Source organism: Eubalaena glacialis, chromosome 3 (assembly GCF_028564815.1).
Source record: "Eubalaena glacialis isolate mEubGla1 chromosome 3, mEubGla1.1.hap2.+ XY, whole genome shotgun sequence".
In the NCBI taxonomy this organism is placed as follows: domain Eukaryota; kingdom Metazoa; phylum Chordata; class Mammalia; order Artiodactyla; family Balaenidae; genus Eubalaena; species Eubalaena glacialis.
Genome location: NC_083718.1, coordinates 166210418 through 166230269, shown reverse-complemented (window position 1 = coordinate 166230269; position 19852 = coordinate 166210418). Strand labels below are relative to the sequence as shown.

The 19852-nt window shown below is 38.3% G+C and overlaps 1 protein-coding gene across 2 annotated transcripts in view; it reads left to right on the top strand.

The window, feature by feature from the left end:
• LOC133088745 (protein argonaute-3) overlaps positions 1-19647 on the top strand; it is a 113895-nt gene extending 94248 nt beyond the window's left edge. For both annotated transcript variants that reach the window (XM_061186795.1, XM_061186796.1), the window contains 5 exons: positions 2382-2576; positions 2909-3043; positions 5417-5518; positions 18399-18598; positions 19172-19647. In XM_061186795.1, the coding sequence (XP_061042778.1) occupies positions 2382-2576; positions 2909-3043; positions 5417-5518; positions 18399-18598; positions 19172-19280 (741 nt within the window). In that variant the 3' untranslated portion in view covers positions 19281-19647. The remainder of the gene's footprint in view (positions 1-2381; positions 2577-2908; positions 3044-5416; positions 5519-18398; positions 18599-19171) is intronic.
• The last annotated feature ends 205 nt before the right edge of the window (positions 19648-19852 follow it).

Genomic DNA, 19852 nt, shown 5'->3' with positions numbered 1-19852 from the left:
ATGTTATGCATAAATTGTGTACATTTCAAGTGTCCTAGAGGTAGTATTGAGCAATCTCTGATAGTCATTAAAATGTTCCTAGAGAAGATAAAATAATACAAAATTTCTAAAGACTTACTTTGGATTTGCTATTTTAGGGTTGTTTTCCAAGAAGTTTAAGCACATTTAAATTCTTTTGGACTTCTGGGTTGTCATTGTCCTTTTTTGCTAAATCCATTTCTACCAAATATTCACTTTCTTTTATAATTATCAGAGGTCTTGTAAATAGAATTTGATTATTTTTGCTATATATCTTCTATTCCCAAGAACTTAAAGACTAGTGTGAGAAACAATGTAAGTAATAAATGCCATATAGTATAATAGATACTACCATGATAGTGATGTAAATTAAAATTGCAAAAATCTGGTGTGTTGAGGAATTTCAAATGCAGGGAATTGGAATGTAGTATAGCAGACTGTGAGGCTTGTAAGATTTTGTAAGGCTTTTTTTTGCCATCAGAGGGGGTATGGATTTATTTTTAGCAGTGGAAAAGAAACGGTCAGGTTCCTTTTTTTTTTTTTTTTTTTTTTTTTGCTTAGAGAAGATTAAAAAAAGCAGATACAATTCCATGTACCTAAAGAAGTAGACAAGTTCTAGCTCACTTTTTAAAAAACTCTTGGTTATTTTCTAATGTGACCTAAGACTGAAGAGAAATGTAAGAATTTTCCATATCTTGGTTTCTAATCAGATGTTTAAATTACTGACAGGAATTTAGGTACTCTTTTGAAATAGTTTGTTTTTATTTATTTATGTTTTAATTGATGTATAATTGACATATAACATTATTTTAGTTTCAGGTGTATAACATGATTTGACATTCATATATATTGTGAAATGATCACTACAATAAGTCTAGTTAACATCTGTCACCATACATAGTTACAAAAGTTTTTTCTTATGGGGAGAACTTTTTTTTTTTTTTTTGGCTGCGCCGGGTCTTAGTTGTGGCACACAGGATCTTTCCTGGTGGCGCGTGGGCTCCAGAGTGCGTGGGCTCTGTAGTTGCAGCGTGAGGACTCTCTAGTTGTGGCACCCAGGCTTAGTTGCCCCAAGGCATGTTGGGATCTTAGTTCCCTGACCAGGGATCAAACTGGCGTCCCCTGAATTGCAAGTGCTGAGAACTTTTAAGATTTACTCTCTTAGCAATTTTCAAATATGCAGTACAGTATTAACTGTAGTCACTATGCTGTACATTACATCCCCATGGCTTATTTATTTTACATCTGGAAGTTTGTACCTTTTGAGCCATTTCACCCATACCCCACCCCTCTGGCAACCACCAGTCTGTTCTCTATATCTGTGAACTCAGTTGGGATTTTTTGTTTGTTTTTTGTTTTTAGATTCCACATATAAGTGGCATCATATGGTATTTGTCTTTGTCTGACTTATTTCACTTAACATAATGCCCTCAGGGTCCATCCATGTTGTCACAAATGGCAAGATTTCATTCTTTTTTATGGCCAAATGATATTCTATTGTATGTATAGGCCACATTTTCTTTATTCATTCATCCATCAATGGACACTTAGGTTGTTTCCATGTCTTGGCTGTGTAAATAATGCTGCAGTGAACATGGAGGTGCAGAGGTCCATTTTTGAAGCATGACTTTTTTATAGATACTACCCTGGAAGAAAGAGAAGCTGGAGGTAGAATAACCAGCTGGTTCTTGGCCCAGGCTCTGATCAGTGATGTGTGAACACTTTTAAATATTCTGGTTCCAGTGATCATGCTTCAGTAGATCTGTGAGTGACTACAGTCAAGGAAAACTTATAAGTTCATGCTTCAGAGTTCCCTCTGCTCCAAACACATAACAATATTAAGACACAGAGTGAAAAAATTAAGATAGCTACTCTCAAAACCAAGATTTAAAATTTATGAAGCATAAGAGTTCTTAAGATAATGCCAAAGTCATCTTGAATATGGCTTCTGGGGTAGTTTGCTAAACTGTAAGAGCTATAAAGAGAAATCAAGAGTTTGAATGGGCCCTCTTTTTTATTTGTCTCCTTCCTCTATGTACATCTCTTTGTCTTTCTATCCTTACTAATATTTAGGTTTACCAGCAGCATCTGTAAATTAGAACCAAATTGTTAAATATAAAGTACAGCCTACTTATGGGAAAATAGTTTTTGACCCTAGACTGGGTCTTTTATTCTGTTCTTCACTGGAATTATCTATTTTTATTACTTTCAAAATGAGCTGTGATAAATAGTTAAGGTTATAATAAAATACAAATTTAAATGAAATCCTTTTCCTTTTTTTTCAACTTTTTTGTGGTAAAAGTCATATTCATATAGTTTTGAATACCTTAATTTCTATGTTTTCTTTACTTTTTTCAACCTAGGTTGTAGGTAGTATGGATGCCCACCCAAGCAGATACTGTGCTACAGTAAGAGTTCAGAGACCCCGACAGGAGATCATCCAGGACCTTGCCTCCATGGTCCGAGAACTTCTCATTCAGTTTTATAAGTCAACTCGGTTCAAACCTACTCGTATCATCTTTTATCGGGATGGTGTTTCAGAGGGGCAGTTTAGGCAGGTTGGTTGCCTGGGATTCTCATCATACTGTGGTTAAATCAGATACTGTGTTTATAATATGGTGTCTAGTTCTGAAGTTAGGAGCCTTAATTGAGAGTTCCTAAAGTCAAATTTTGATACTTCCTTAGATTTTCCCTTTTAAAATATTTACTGGATATATAAGCCTTGATCGCTAAGACCATGCTCTGATAATAGTTAAAATGGAATAGAGAAGTATAATTAGCTGTGAGGTGATGAGTTTAAGAAATTCTAAGTCTAAATCATTGTCTTACTTTGAAGTATGTATAGGAGAACAACTGACTAGATCAAATCTTTCCATTTCATCTTCTCTAGGTATTATATTATGAACTACTAGCAATTCGAGAAGCCTGCATCAGTTTGGAGAAAGACTATCAACCTGGAATAACTTACATTGTAGTTCAGAAGAGACATCACACTCGATTATTTTGTGCTGATAGGACTGAAAGGGTAATCTTACATTTATTGTAATACTATTATAAGCAAAGGTTATCTAACATAGTTCATAGAGCACTTAACAAAGGCTCTCTGCCAACAGCAGAGTTTCTGATATATAGTAGTAGGTTACAGCAAAGCAGATTGATTATGAGTATAGAAGCATCAAAATAAGTTAATTTTTAACTTTCTAGAATTTCTAGTAACACTCCAAATGTTCAAAATCCCATTATACTTTTTTGTTGTTGTGAAGAAACTCATAGTTTTAAAATTGTTCTGTTTATTCATATTTTCCTTAAATGTTCAGAAGAAAAAAGGTATGTTCTATTTTTAAAATATCTTGTAAAAATTAATTTTACAAGCTAGGGACATTCTAGAGTGATTAGTGAAAATTCATGCAAACTAACTTTCATTTTCAGTGCTCTGCCCCCATCCTGCAAACCTTAGAGCAGAGAAATCTGAGGAGTACAAGGGTCAGTGTCCCCTTAGGAAAGGGGATCAATAGAAAAGACTGAAAAAGAAAGGAGTGTGTCTTGTCTTTGGTACATATTTGGTCTTTGATTACACTCATTGTGTAGCTTTGGGCAAGTAATTTAACATCTCTGTGCCGGTTTCTTTCTGAGCAAGGTTTGGATAATATTAATATTTGCCTTATTTGGGTTTTTGAAAGGATTTTTTTTTAATTAAAGTATGTAATGTACTTAGAACGGTGCTTGGCACATGCTAAGCACTCAGTGGAGGTTACCTAGTTGTAGAGTGGTGGTAATGGTGGTAGTGATAGAGAAAAAGAGGGCATAATGGCAGGCACTGTTCTGGATATTTTTTATAAATTTGACTCATTTAACCCTCACAAACAACACTATGAGGTACTTATTATTATTATCCCCATTTTTCACAGTAGGAAACTGTGGCACATGGAGGTTAAATTGGTAGAGCTAGGACTCAAAATAGGCAGTCTGGCTCCAGAGTACTCTTAATCACTGTCCTATACCACATCTCTAATAGCAGTAATGATAGTTTTATTTTGGCCTCCATGTTGTTAAAGGCCTGTGCCCCAAATTACATTTCTGTACCTAGAAAACCAAAGATTTCTTCAAAAGTTAGATCAGGAAAACCTAAGTTAGATTTAATGATTTCTTGCAACTGATGTTTAATTGTGCCTTTCCTTCATTTGTTTGCTTCTCTTTCATCTTTGCTCTAAATCTACTAATCATAATAGATGAGAGATAATTATAAATGAGGAAATAGGCACAGAGAGGAAAATACTGTGCCCTAGATTTCATGACTAGAAACTGGTGGAGCTCTGATATGAACCCAAGCATTCTGCCGCCTCTCTAAAGAGAATAAAACTTTTAAATATATATTAATTAGGAAATTTGTGTGTTAAGAATAGGCATAATTTAGTAGTTTATGAACTGTTTTCTTTATTTTGTGATTTGGTGAAGCTAGCTGGTTGGACCACACAGATATAACTCCAGCCACCACCTGGTAACAGTCCCTCGCACAGCAGAAATAACGTCTTGAGTCAGTAAAAGAGTCTCTGATTTGTTAGCCTTGTAAACCTTGACTTACAATTAATGATTTTAAATATGTTAGGGATAAGGAGGTAGAGGTAAGTATATATATGCATTTAAAGTGTTTTATTAGGAGACTTTCATTATCAGGAGTTTGGAACTTTTTCATTTACATCATGTATTACTCAGAGAAAATCATGGTGTCTGTTTTCTTACAAGATGTTGAAACTGCTAATATGAAGTAAAAGAAATAGGGCCTTTGCAGTCATTTCCATGTTTGACTCTCAGTTCTGCCCTTTATCGTATGCTATTGGGCAAGTTATTTTGTATTCCTGAGCTGTAGATTCCCCCCAGACAAATGGGAATAATACCTAACTTGTAGGATTATGAGGATTAGAAATAACGTATGTAAAGTACCTGACATATAAATGGTTAACAAGTGGTGACTCTAGTTGATGCTGTTGTCAGCATTCTTTCCCTCTAAAAATATAGGGTTCTCTGAGAAAAATGCTAATTTTCGTAAAACTGCACATTCAAGAGTACCTGCTCTGCACAGATGTCACAAATTGGAGCACTTAGAGTAACTTTTTTTAAAAAATTTTTTAAGTTTTCTACCCGTATTGCGATCAACTACCAGCTAAGCATCAGTAGAGACTAATAACTCTTTGTTATCAGCTTTCACTTTCAGCAACATTTAAGAATAGGAACTAGGACTAGAATAAGGTCTGCTCTTAATGCCTGCTTAAGTAATATTTCAAGCCGGAAGTAGTGAAACATGGGATCAGCCTATGTATTTATATCTTTTTAAAAGTGCTTTCAGACACATTCTTTACCTTTGTCTTGTTTGTTTAAACTTTGACCAAAACAAATCTAGGTTGGAAGAAGTGGCAATATCCCAGCTGGAACAACAGTTGATACAGATATTACACACCCATATGAGTTTGATTTTTACCTCTGTAGCCATGCTGGAATACAGGTAAGCCTATACTTTGGGTGAAGTGTTTTTATTCAGGAACTTCTGTTCTTAGGCATATTTTTTTAATCTCAGAAAAAAGAGAAAGAAATATTCTTCTCTGCACTTCCGATTGTTTCCACATGAAATTAGATGAAACTTTCAGTAACTAAATCATATCTCCTTTTTCACCTTGAGAGAGACTTATTTCTACGAAAGTACCAGAATATAAGTATTTTAATAGAAGGCATCTCCCTAAACTATGTCCTTAATTTAATGTAAAACTTCAAAAAAATCTAAAATACCTGATTGTTCCTTTGATATATTCTTTTTGATAATAATACTTCATAGAAAACTTTGACACTTACTGGCAGATATTGAGCATGTGAAAGAGTTTAGTTGTAGAATTACAGCTTTAAGTTTCAGTTAAATAATTCTAAGTCTTTTCTTATTTTCAGAAAATCTTTTTGTTAATTTGTTAGCTATATACTTAGTAAAACATAAGCTGTAATTCAGTGCTTCTCAAACTTTGCAGCAGCAGAGAGTGAATCCACATTCACAGGATATCTGAGAGAATGTAGCCCAAAACTATTTTAGTTTACTTGCCATTGATTAAAATAGAAATTTCAGGAAGATGTACCTAACTGTATATCTGAATCTTAAAGCTTTATATGTCCCACATACACTAACCCCAGTTTCACTCTTAGGGCTTTAAAATTATTGTCCTACTCATTTATATATGTTCTTATAACTCCTCCTGTTTACAATCAATGTGGTACATTTTCATGGTGGGTGGTAACAGTCAGCAAAACAAAGTTAAAAGTACCTTCTGAGATAAAATCTATTATCATTCGAGTACATATTTTAACCTTAAGTTTCTCTCCATGTATCCCAAGGAACCCTACTGCTGTGACTTTTTAGTAAATATAATGGAGGGGGAGAAAAGATTCTCTATTCACGTAAATTTTAGAAATGCTGGTCAAACAGATTGTTTTTTTACTCTAGAACTTTTGGATACCATTGATATGCAAATGGTTATTATGAATTTTCAAGACAGGACTATTTCTGCAATGTATTTAACCAGAAACTTTAGGGACCAATATTTTGGGGGGACACCAAATTGAAACTTTGCTCTAGTCAGCAAATAACCAGGAATATTTCACAGGGACTTTCTGGGCTTTCTCTAGTTGCAGTGAGCGGGGGCTACTCTTCCTTGCAGTGTGCGGGCTTCTCATTGCCATGGCTACTCTTGTTGCAGAGTACAGCCTCTAGGCGTGCGGGCTTCAGTAGTTGCAGCATGCAAGCTCAGTAGTGGCAGCACATGGGCCCTAGAGTGCACGAGCTTCAGTAGTTGCAGCGCATGGGCTCAGTAGTTGCGGTGCACGGGCTCTAGGGCGCGCGGGCTTCAGTAGTTGTGGCTCACGGGCTCTAGAGCACAGACTCAGTAGTTGTGGCGCACGGGCTTAGTTGCTCCATGGCATGTGGGATCTTCGCAGACCGGGGACCGAACCCATGTCCCCTGCATTGGCAGGCAGATTCTTAGCCACTGTGCCAACAGGGAAGTCCCCAAAGACCGTTCTTTACATGTCTTCCCAGCTTTATTAGACTTTTCGAACTTCTCTGAGATCAAAAGGAGGAGTCTTATTTTTTAACAGCTAAAATTAAAATCAAATCATTCCTAACCAGTATGAGATAATTTTTTTGTATCACTACTTTTAACTTTACCAGTGAACAACAGATCCTTTAACAACGTTTTGGCCAAATTCCGTAACTTCTTGACATTTATGTTGGCCATATTGGTGTTTACAGCTTAGTTCCATTTCCTCCCCTCCCCATTTTATTTTGAGATAAAATTCCCATTCATTTTTAAAACTTAAATTTACAAATAAAATTAAAGCTTGGCGTTCCCTTCTACCCTCCATCTGCCCAAGACAGGCTCTAGAGCTTTGGTCCCAGTGTTTTGAGTAGGGGAGGGGACCATGGCCTGCCTCTGAGATACCTCCTTCCCCTCCTCCTTCTAGGACTCTAACTCATCTGGTACTGCTGACTGCCAGAATGTCAGTAGTGGGGAGATGACACAAGCCTTTCTCTAGTCCATTCTGATTCTTTCTAATCCTTTAGCCTCCATGGAGCTGAGGACCCTCAAAGGGCAGCAGTGTCCTTCTTTAGCCCCATCTGTGGTATAGACCCCAGCCCCTTCTTTAGGTTAGATATCCCATTGCATGGCTCCATGGCCCCTCCTTCTCTACTCAACTTCATTTTTTTAGACTCCCAGAACTGCTTCCAAGAGCTCTCATCGCTCTAGCTGTATGGAGTTGGGAGAGTGGGCCTATGGACTCTGAGCTCAGGAATAATCCAGTTGGGGAATGAGATGGGATAGTCTCTCCCTTTCTAACAGGCTCTCATCTTTACAACTGATTCTCTTGGAGTGCCCCTTACATATCTTTAGGGGAGAGAGAGTGCCTTTCCTCACAACTGAAATTCTGTATTTTCACAAAACTCTTAATCTCTTCCTATATTGAGAGGATAGGGGTAAGATGAGAAGAGGCCAGAGCCCGGGATTTGATGGTAAGACCTGTCCTGAACTGTCTCCTCTCGGTGAGCCCTTGAGGGAGGGTAGCTGACTCCAAAGGTTTGTAGCTCTTTAGAATGTAAGATGCTTAGCACCTTTAGTCCCCTGCTTTGGACCTTAGTTGAAATTCTAGGACAGCAGGGAAAAAAAATCCTACTTACCATACTGTTAGAAACACATTAACTGGGTGGAGCATGTGACCCCTCTGACCCACCAAAGGAAATTCTTCTGAAGACATAAATGTACCTGTTGAGGAGGGGCAGCGTCCTAAATTATAACTTCCTAATATGAATCTCCAAAACTTCGAAGATGTTCTTCACTGTGATTTAACATTCCTTTGACTCCACTTTAATTAGCTCTCTCTACCATTTTCTGTGGGTTCCTAACTTGGTCTGTTGCCCCAACACTCAGCACATGACCCCTTCCTTTTTTCTCACTAAGAAATTAGATTGTCAGTCATGCCTACTTTCTTCCCTCCTTTCCCACAGGAAAAAGGGTCAACCTGTAGGATTGTTCTCATTCGCTCTTGCCTGCCTTAAGTTGGCCTTAGTTCACCAGTTATCCTCTTTCGTATGTCTTCAGTCTCTTTTAAGCTTCTGATTCCATTCCCTTAGCTTATAGTTATCCCCGTCCTAAAATACAGTTCCTTGCTCCTGCTGTTCTCCTTTAAGGTGCTGTCTTTCTACTATTTGTCACCAAACTGTTCTTAAAAGGATAGCCTAAACACACTCACCAAAATGGCTGAAATTTTAAAAGACAAACAGTATTAAGGATATAGAGCAACTGGAACTCTTATACTCTCCTGGTAGGAGTGTAAATTAATGGGAACATTTTTTTAAATTGGCTGGCATTATCTACTAAACTTAAATATATGTATGCTCTATGACCAGGATTTCCACTCCAAGATAGCCAACAGAAATGCATATCTATGTTCACCAAAAGATAGTATGCTAATATTCATAGTAGCACTGGTCATAATGGTCAATACAAAAACTATCAGTACAAACAGTTCAAATGCCCATGATCAGTAGATTGGATAAATAACTATACAAATGTGATTTATACGACAGTAAGAATGATACAACAGTATGTATGAATTTCACAATGTCAAATCAAAGAAGCCAGACCCAGAGGGTACATACATTATAAACTTCAAAAACAAGCAAAACTAATCTATGATGTTAAAAGTCAGGTTACAGGGAGCAGGGTGGCAGGTAGGGTAGTGACCCTGAGAGGGCACAAAGGGGCTTTGTGGTTGCAGTTAACGTTAGTTTCTTGATTTGGGTGCTGGTTTCATGGGTATATTCTCTTTGTGAAAAATTCATCAGTCTACATGTATGGTACATGTATTTTTCTCTGTATATATTTACTTCTATAAAAGGTTTACATTAAGAACAAAAAAGACTACACTTATTTCCTCTTCAACTTATAGCAAACTGCCTTCTGCCCCACCGTTATTGCTCCTTGATCTCTGTAACTTCTGACTCTATTATAATCATGCACTCATCAAAACCGTCTACCATTTGGCTTCCACTACACATTTTATCCTACCTGTCATCTTACCCTTCTGTTTTTTCTAGGTTTGGTTCTTCTTCCACCCACCTTTTAAAATTTTAAGTTCAGGGAATTCCCTGGCGGTCCAGTGGTTAGGACTCAGCTCTTTTACTGCTGTGGGCCTGGGTTCAGTCCCTGGTCAGGGAACTAAGATCCTGCAGGCTGTGCAGCACAGCCAAAAAAAAAAAAATTTAAGTTCAAGTAATATTTATGACTTTGAAATCTCTTTTTACAGACACAGCTTTTCTCCTGATTTCCAGATCTTGAAGTTATTTTTGATTGCACCTTCTCACCTGCCACCCTTATCTAATGGAATCCCTGAACTCTACAGAATCTATCTTCTCAGTCTAAGACCTATCTCTTATTCTTTTTTTTCTTTTTTGGCTGTGTTGGGTCTTCGTTGCTGTGCATGGGCTTTCTCTACTTGCGGCGAGCGGGGGCTACTCTTTGTTGCAGTGCACGGGCTTCTCATTGTCGTGGCTTCTCTTGTTGTGCAGCGCGGGCTCTAGGCACGCGGGCTCAGTAGTTGTGGCTTGCGGGCTCTAGAGCGCAGCCTCAGTAGTTGTGGCGCACGGGCTTAGTTGCTCCGCGTCATGTGGGATCTTCCCAGGCCAGGTATCGAACCCGTGCCCCCTGCATTGGCAAGCGGATTCTTAACCACTGCGCCACCAGGGAAGCCCCTATCTCTTATTCTTATCCTCACCTCCCCTGCTTAGTTCAAGTTCTCATTATTACTTTCCTATATAATTACATGATGATCCTGGGTGCCCTCATTTAGTCTGTTCTCATTAGATTAATTAAAACAGCTAAGATCCGGACTTCCCTGGTGGCGCAATGGTTAAGAATCTGCCTGCCAATGCAGGGGACACGGGTTCGAGCCCTGGCCCAGGAAGATCCCACATGCCGCAGAGCAACTAAGCCCGTGTGCCACAACTACTGAAGCCTGTGCGCCTAGAGCCTGTGCTCCGCAACAAGAGAAGCCATCACACTGAGAAGCCCTCACACTGCAATGAAGAGTAGCCCCCGCTTGCCGCAACTAGAGAAAGCCCACGGTGCAGCAACGAAGACCCAACCATAAATAAATTTATTTAAAAAAAAAAAAAAAAGCTAAGATCCTATCATTCATCTGCTTAGTGCTTCACATCCATTGAAGGTGAAGTCTCATCTTCCTAGGACAACCTATAGACTCAAGTCCTTATATCCACTATCCTGCTCCCTTCACTGCTGCTATACCCTCAGTCTCTCTGTCTCTCGCTCTTTTCTCCCATTCTTCCCTCCTATTCTTCCCTCCTACTCCTTCCCTCTCCTTTTCTCTTCCTCTGTGTATGACTGTCTCCTCTCTTTTACATACACAAACATACAACACAGCTGCAGCCATTCTAAACTACTTTTAGGTAATTCTCATAAGTATCCTGTCCATGTTGCTTCCTTACCTTAAGTATTTCTTCCCTAACTTACTCCTGCTCATCCTTTAAGACTCATCTCAGACATCAGCTCTTCCCAGTAGTCTTTCTTGTATCCTTCCCCAAGACAAGTGCCCCTCTCTGCACTGCCTGAGCACCCTGTGCATACCTTTTTGTTGCACTTATTACACAGCATTGTAATCAAGCTTTTGTTTCTCTCCCCTTTCCACTAGTCTATAAGGTCCCAAAAGGCAGAGGTTATTCATTCAATTAACAGATATTTATTGTGTACCTCTTAGAAGATAGGTGTTGATACTAGGTATGTGGAGTGAACAAATAACACAATCCTTTCCTCTTTTAGTTTATTGGGGGAGATTTATTAAGTAAGTCATTCTCACAAATACATACTTATAAATTGGGTTAGGTGCAATAAAAGGAAAGTAAAGATAGGAAGAGAGACTTCAGTGCAGAACTGATTTAGATTAGATTGGGAGATCACAAAAAGCTTCCCTGAGAAATGACATTTAAGATAAGATCTTGAGGAATGAGTAGGAGTTAACCAAGCCAAGAATGAGGAAGAGGTGCATATACGGGCCCTTTTGGTGGAAAAAAATTTGTCCACTGAAGGAATCAAATGCAGGCTGCTGCTGCAGTATGAGAGTAAGTTAGAGAGGTAGCCTAGGCTGGACCCTATGGGCCTTGTTGAGCAAAGATAAGGACTTGGATTTAGTCTAAGTGCATTGGGAAGCTATTAAAAGACTTTAAACTAGACACTAACATAACTAGGGGTGTGTTTTGTTTTGTTTTTTAATTCACTCTTATTTAAGTACTGTTTGTACTGGGGAGTAAGAGTGATATTGAGGACATCAGTTAGGAGTCTGTTAAGCAAAAGATAATGGTGGTTGGGACTAGAATGGTGATGGGAGAGAACTGAATGAATTGTAAATAGTTAGGACTTTAGCCCTATGTCTTCTCTGCGCCTGAAATGCTGTTTCCCCTGATCTTAAAAGCCCTCCTTATCATACAGAGCTCACTTCCATGTCTCTTTCTCAGAGAGACAGGCCTTCTCTAACCATGGAATCTAATGTAGCCACAGACATAGTCAGTCTTCCATGCTACCCTACATTTTAATTCTCTTGATAGCCCAGTTTCTGATGGTTTTATTTATGTGCTATCTGTCTCATCACTGGAATGTGTGTCTTATTCATTACTGTGTGCCCAGAACCTCATACAGGACATGGCATATAGTGAGTGTTCAGTAAATACTGAATGTGTGCACGTACAATATATTATACATGCATTATAAACATACAAATTTGGGGGAGGTAGGATTTGGTAGTAATTTGAACTTTATCCCCAACATCTTGCACAGTGTCTGAAAAATGATAAATATTTGCTGACGTACGAGCTAATCTGTCTCTTTTCTCCTTTGCCACTGCCATTTTCATACTTCATACATTCATCATCTCATACCAGCACTAGTGCAGCAGCCTCCCAATTGCTCCCCTTGCTTTTAGTCTCCTCCTGTTTTCTTTTTTTTTTTTTCCATGGGGGTGGTGGTGGTGGTGTTTATTTAAAGTAAAAACAAAAACAGTTCACCCATTTCTCCCACCCCTGCCTCTGGCAACCACCAATCTGTTCTCTGTATCTTTGACCATGCTTTTTAAATTATTTTTCATTCATTCATTTTGATTCCAGATATATGGCATTTGTCTTTCTCTGTCTGACTTATTTTACTTAGCATAATGTCCATATATATATATATATATCACAATTTCTTTATCTATTCATCCATCAATGGACACTTAGGTTGTTTCCATATCTTAGCTATTGCAAATATTGCTGCAATGAACATAGTGGTGCCTACTTTTTGAATTAGTGTTTTTGTTTTCTTCAGATAAATACCCATAAGTGGAACTGCTAGATCATATGGTTATTTCTGTTTTTAATTTTTTGAGGAACCTCCATACTGTTTTCCACAGTGGCTGCACCAATTTACATTCTCACCAACAGTGTAGGAGGGTTCAAAAGGGAACACTTAGGCATTGTTGGTGGGAAAGTAAACTGGTGCAGCCACTATGGAAAACAGTATGGAGGTTCCTCAAAAAACTAGAGTTGCCAAGACTTCCCTGGTGGCACAGTGGTTAAGAATCCGCCTGCCAATGCAGGGGACATGGGTTCTAGCCCTGGTCCAGGAGATTCCACATGCCGCGGAGCAGCTAAGCCCGTGCACCACAACTACCGAGCCTGCATTCTAGAGCCTGCGAGCCACAACTACTGAGCCCACGTGCCACAACTACTGAAGCCCACACGCCTAGAGCCCACGCTCCACAGCAAGAGATACCACCGCAATGAGAAGCCCGCACACCGCAACAAAGAGTAGCCCCTGCTCACCGCAACTAGAGAAAGCCCGCATGCAGCAACGAAGAGCCAATGCAGCCATAATTAATTAATTAGTTAGTTAATTAATTAATTAATTTTAAAAAATAATAATGAATATAGAGTTGCCATATGATCCTGCAGTCCCACTCTTGGGCATATACCCAGAGAAAACTATAAATACAAGAGATACATGCGGGGGGCTTCCCTGGTGGTGCAGTGGTTAAGAATCCACGTGCCAATGCAGGGGACACGGATTCGAGCCCTGGTCTGGGAAGATCCCACATGCCGCAGAGCAACTAGGCCCGTGTGCCACAACTACTGAGCCTGCACTCTAGAGTCTGCGAGCCACAACTACTGAAGCCCGCGTGCCTAGAGCCCCTGCTCCACAACAAGAGAAGCCACCACGAGAAGCACGCACACCGCAACAAAGAGTAGCCCCTGCTCACCGCAACTAAAGAAAGCCCACACGCAGCAACAAAGACCCAAAGCAGCCAAAGATAGACAGACAGACAGACAGATAGATAGATAGATAGATAAATTTTTTTAAAAGAAGGAAAGGAAGTGAGGGAATTTAGTAAAAAAAAGGTACATGAGGGAATTCCCTGGTGGTCCAGTGGTAAAGAATCCGCTTTCCAATGCAGGGGACATGGGTTCGATCCCTGGTCGGGGAACTAAGATCCCACATGCCACAGGGCAACTAAGCCCGCGCGCCACAACTGTTGAGCTCTCACACCTCAATGAGAGAGCCTGCATGCCACAAACTACAGAGCCCATGCACTCTGGAGCCTGTGTGCCACAACTAGAGAAAGAAAAACCAGCATACCACAACTAGAGAGAAGCCTGTGTGCCACAACTAGAGAGAGAAAACCCGCGCGCTGCAACAAAAGATCCCGCATGCTGCAACTAAGACCCGACACAGCCAAAAAAACAGAGAAAATAAATAAATTAAATAAATAAATATTTTTTTTAAAAAAAGAAGATACATGCACTCAAGTGTTCATTGCAGCACTATTTACAATAGCCAGGACATGGATACAACCTAAATGTCCATCAACAGATGAATGGATAAAGAAGATGTGGTATATATGTTACAATGGAATACTACTCAGCCATAAAAAAGAATGAAATAATGTTATTTGCAGCAACATGGATGGACCTAGAGATTATCCTACTAAGTGAAGTAAGTCAGAAAGAGAAAGACAAATACCATATGGTATCACTTAATGTGGAATCTAAAATGTGACACAAATGAACTTATCTACAAAACAGGAATAGACTCACAGACATAGAGAACAGACTTGTGGTTGCTGGGGGTGGCGGGGGTGATGGATTGGGAGTTTGGGACTAGTAGATGCAAACTATTATATATAGAATGGATAAACAACAAGGCCCTACTGTATAGCACAGGGAACTATATTCGGTATCCTGTGATAAACCATAATGGAAAATAATATAAAAAAGAATGTATATATATATGTATAAATGAATCACTTTGCTGTACACCAGAAACTAACACGACATTGTAAATCAACTATACTTCAATACAATAAATTTTCTTTTTAAAGAGTTCCCAGGGAATTCCCTGGCAGTCCAGTGGTTAGGACTTCCACGCTTCCACTGCAGGGGGCACGAATTCAATCCCTGGAACTAAGATCCCGCATGCCCCACCATGTGCCCCCCCCAAAAAAAAAAGAGTTCCCTTTTCTGTCATCACCAACACTTGTCATTTCTAATCTTTCGGATAATAGCCATTCCAACAGGTATGAGGTGATATCACATTGTGATTTTGATGTGCATTTCCCTGATGATTAATGATGTTAACCTTTTTTTCATGTGCCTGTTGACCATCTGTATGTCTTCTTTGGAAAAATGTCTATTCAGATCTGCCCGTTTTTCAACTGGATTTTTTTCTTTTGCTATGAATTGTATGAGTTCTTTATATATTTTGGATATTAACCCCTTATCAGATACATGATTTGCAAATATCTTCTCCCATTTAGTAGGTTGCCTTTTTGTTTTGCTGATGGCTTCCTTTGCTGTGCAGAAGCTTTTTAATTTGGTGTAGTCCTACTTGTTTATTTTTGGTTTTGTTGCTTTTGCTTTTGGTGTCAGATCAGAAAAAATCATCACCAAGACCTATGTCAAGGAGCTTATTGCCTATGTTTTCTTCCAGGAGTTTTATGGTTTCAGGTCTTACATTTAAGTCTTTAAACCATTTTGAGTTAATTTTAGTGTATAGTGTATGGTACAAGATAAGTGCTCCATTTTCATTCTTTGCATGTGGCTGTCCAGTTTTCCCAACCCCATTTATTGAAGAGACTGTCCTCTCCCCATTGTAAGTTCTTGCCTCCTTTGTCATAAATTAATTGATCATATATGCATGGTTTATTTCTGGGCTCCATTCTGATCCACTGATCTATCTATGTGCCTGTTTTTACCATACTATTTAATTAGTATAGCTTTATAATATACAGTCCCCAACATATGATAGTTTGACTATTTTTTGACTTTACAGTGGTACGAAAGTGATATGCATTCAGTAGAAACTGTACTTCAAATTTTGAATTTTGATCTTTTCCCCAGCTAGTGATATACAGTACAATACTCTCAAGATGCTGGGCAGCAGCAGCAAGCCACAACTGCCAATCAGTCACACGATCACAAGGGTAAAAAACTGATATACTTACAACCATTCTTTATCCATATAGCCATTCTGTTTTTCACTTTCAGTGCAGTATTCAATAAATTACATGAGGTATTTAACACTTTATTGTAAAATAAGCTTTGTGTTAGATGATTTTGCCCAACTATTGGCTAACATAAGTGCTCTGAACACGTTTGAGTTAGGCTAGGCTAAGCTATGAGGTTTGGTAGGTTAGGTATATTAAATGCATTTTGACTTAGGATATCTTCAACTTAAAATGGGTTTATTGGAACATAACCCCATCGTAAGTCAAGGAAGATCTGTATAATATTTTATTTCTTTTTCTTGGCTAATTTCACTGGCTAGGACTTTCAATAACTATGTTAAATAAAAGTGGTGAGAGTGGGCATCTTTGTCTTGTTCCTGATCTTAGAGTATGATTGAGTATGATGTTAGCTGTGGGCTTGTCATATATGGCCTTTATTATGTTGAAGTACGTTCCCTCTATACCCGCATTGTTGACAGTCTTTATTATAAATACTCAGATGCTTTTTCTGCCTCTATTGAGATGATCATACGATTTTTATCCTTCATTTTGTTAACGTGGTGTATCACATTGATTGATTTGCAGATATTGACCCATCCTCACATCCTAGAATAAATCCCCCTTAATCATGGTGTATGATCCTTTTAATGTATTGTTGAATTTGGTTTGCTAATATTTTGTCGAGGATTTTTGCATCTATGTTCATTAGGGATATCAGCCTGTAATTCTTTTCTTGAGGCATCCTTGTCTGGTTTTGGTATCACAGTAATGCTAGCCTTGTAAAATGAGTTTGGAAGAGTTCCCTCCTCTTCTATTTTTTGGAAGTTTGAGAAGGATTGGTATTAATTCTTCTTTGAATGTTTGGTAAAATTCACCAGTAAAGCTGTCTGGTCCTGGACTTTTATTTGTTGGGAGGCTTTTGATTACTGATTCAATCACTAGTAATAGGTCTGTTCAGATTTTCTATTTTCTGCTTCATCATGATTCTGTTTCTAACCCATCCTCCATATTACTGCTGATGTTAACTTTTATAAAACCCCCAATCTTATCACACCCAAAACCTCTCCTGTTAAAAAAAAGCTGTGCAGTGCTTTCCCTGCTGCCTACAGGTGAAAGTCCAAATTCCTAAGCATGTCATTCAGTCTGATTCCAAATGTTCATTTCAATTTCATCTTTTTCCCCTCGTGCCCCATATTCTGTTCATCCTAGTCTATTAGCTATTCCCCAAATATGCCATGAAATTTTATGCCCCCGTGCTTTTGTTAAGGCTGTTCATTCTCTCCAGTGTCTCCTCACCCTGCCCATCCCATAATGGCCAAATCTCACTCATTCCCCTCTTGGTGAAGAACCCCCAGGGCTCACCCTCACAATTACTTCCTTTGGTATTCTCATATAGGACTAAGTACCAGTAGTACTATAGCCATTTATTAGTTGTTTTATAATTACAGATGCTCTATTTCCTCTACTCCTCTACTGAATTATGTTTCCATTGTTTTGACATTGTTTACTTTGTTTTTCTTTGAATTCACAGTCCCTAGCATAGTGACTAATACATAGGAGCTCAACTAATGTTCTTGTTTTTTTATTATGGTAAAAAACACATAACATACAATGTACCATTTTAACCATTTTTAAATATACAGTTCTGTGACATTAAGTAATTCACATTATTCTGCAGTCATACCACCTTCTATCTATGGAACTTTTTCATCTTCCCGGATACTCTGTATTCATTAAACACTAACTCCCCATTCCCACATCCCCCCAACCCATGGTGATCACCATTCTACTTTCTGTCTCTATGAACTCGACTACTTCAGGTACCTCATATAAGTGAATTGTACAATATTTGTCCTTTTGTGACTGGTTTATTTCACTTAGCATAACATCATCAAGGTTCATCGATGTTGTAGTACGTGGCAGATTTTTCTTCCTTTTTAAGACTGAATAGTATTCCATTATATATATATATATATTTATATATATATATATATATATACACATACACACATACATATACACACCACCTTTTATTATACATTCATCCATCAGTGGATACTTGGATTGTGTCCACCTTCTGGCTATTGTGAATAATGCTGCTTTGAACCCAGGTGTGCAAATATCTGTTCAAGTCCCTGTTTTTACTTCTTTGGGATATATACCCAGAATCAATTAAATGTTTTTTTAATTGATTATTAAATTAGGATATATTTTGCTAATGTACAAAGCTTGTTTTTTCACTTAGTCTGTGGTGAATATTTAAAAATTTAGAAATCAGCAGAATATTCCATTGCCTTCTATAGGGTACCAGCCGTCCTTCACACTATCATGTTTTATGGGATGATAACTGCTTTACTGCAGATGAACTTCAACTGCTAACTTACCAGCTCTGCCACACTTATGTGCGCTGTACACGATCTGTTTCTATACCTGCACCAGCGTATTATGCTCACCTGGTAGCATTTAGAGCCAGATATCATCTTGTGGACAAAGAACATGACAGGTAATATAAAAGCATAACAAATACAGATTCTCACCCAAATCCAAGTATGCTCTGTGTGTTAGGATTTTCGTGGGAAATTTCTTTAAGTGTTTACATGTAAGTATGTGCCTCTCTCTTTGCCATAAAGTACTGCCATTTAGAATTAAAGTTCCACAGGCTGTTAGAAGAGTCAGTGATCCAAATGAAAAGCTATGATAGAACTGACTGCCCAAGATGAGGGTTCCTATTAAAATGTGCAGTCTGGGCTTATTAGTAATAGTGTAATGTAGTGATTTTGTTGCTTTACCAGATTAATTCAGGGGAGAGATTATTGGTAATAAAAGTGATATATACAGACAAAATTATAGGATGTCTTGGATTTACTTCTAAATAGTCCTGGAGAGGTGAGAGATGTAAAACAGAATTGGCCTTGAGTTAATAATTATTGAAACTGGATGATGGACATGTAGGAGTTCATTATACTGGCCTCTATTTTTTTTTTAATTTTTAAAAAATTTTCTACAAATAATATTTTTCAGAATTATTACATCAGAATAGGGTTTGGTTTTGTGTTCACTGCCACTTTTCTTACAGTGCTGAAGGAAGTCACGTTTCAGGACAGAGCAATGGACGAGATCCACAAGCTCTTGCCAAGGCTGTACAGATTCACCAAGATACCTTACGCACAATGTACTTTGCTTAAAAAGTCTAAGAATATTCTCTGAGAGGAAGAACTGGAAGATGAATCAACATACAACTTATGTTTCCAGTGGAGTCAGCTGAGTGGGGATGCCTCCAGCCATACAGAAACCAACACTGTGTGGGGGCCAGGGTCTGATCTTTATGTTGATACAAGGAAGATTGTTTACTTCATCAAGGAACACAGCACCATTATGCAATATGAAACCAGCCAACTGCTTTTTTGTGCGGTCTCCTGTAGGAAGTATCGCGATCGTTTTGTTTTCACTTTCTTGTAGTCTAACCCTTTTAATGCCTTTACCTCAAGTTGCTTGGCAGCACAACTCTTTGCAAAAAAAAAAAGTAAAGAAAAAGTAAATGATGGTTTTTTAAAAAACACACCTATATGAATAATCAAAGTGATTGTTCACAATTATGTGTGCAAAAAATGTGCATTCATGTATTCTTGTAAAAGTTATCTGTATATTTTACTTATATACATGCATACTGCATATGCATATATATCTGGATCTACACTGATAGTAGATATATATGTATCTCTGTATATATTTTATAGTTCATTCCATTGGGGAACTT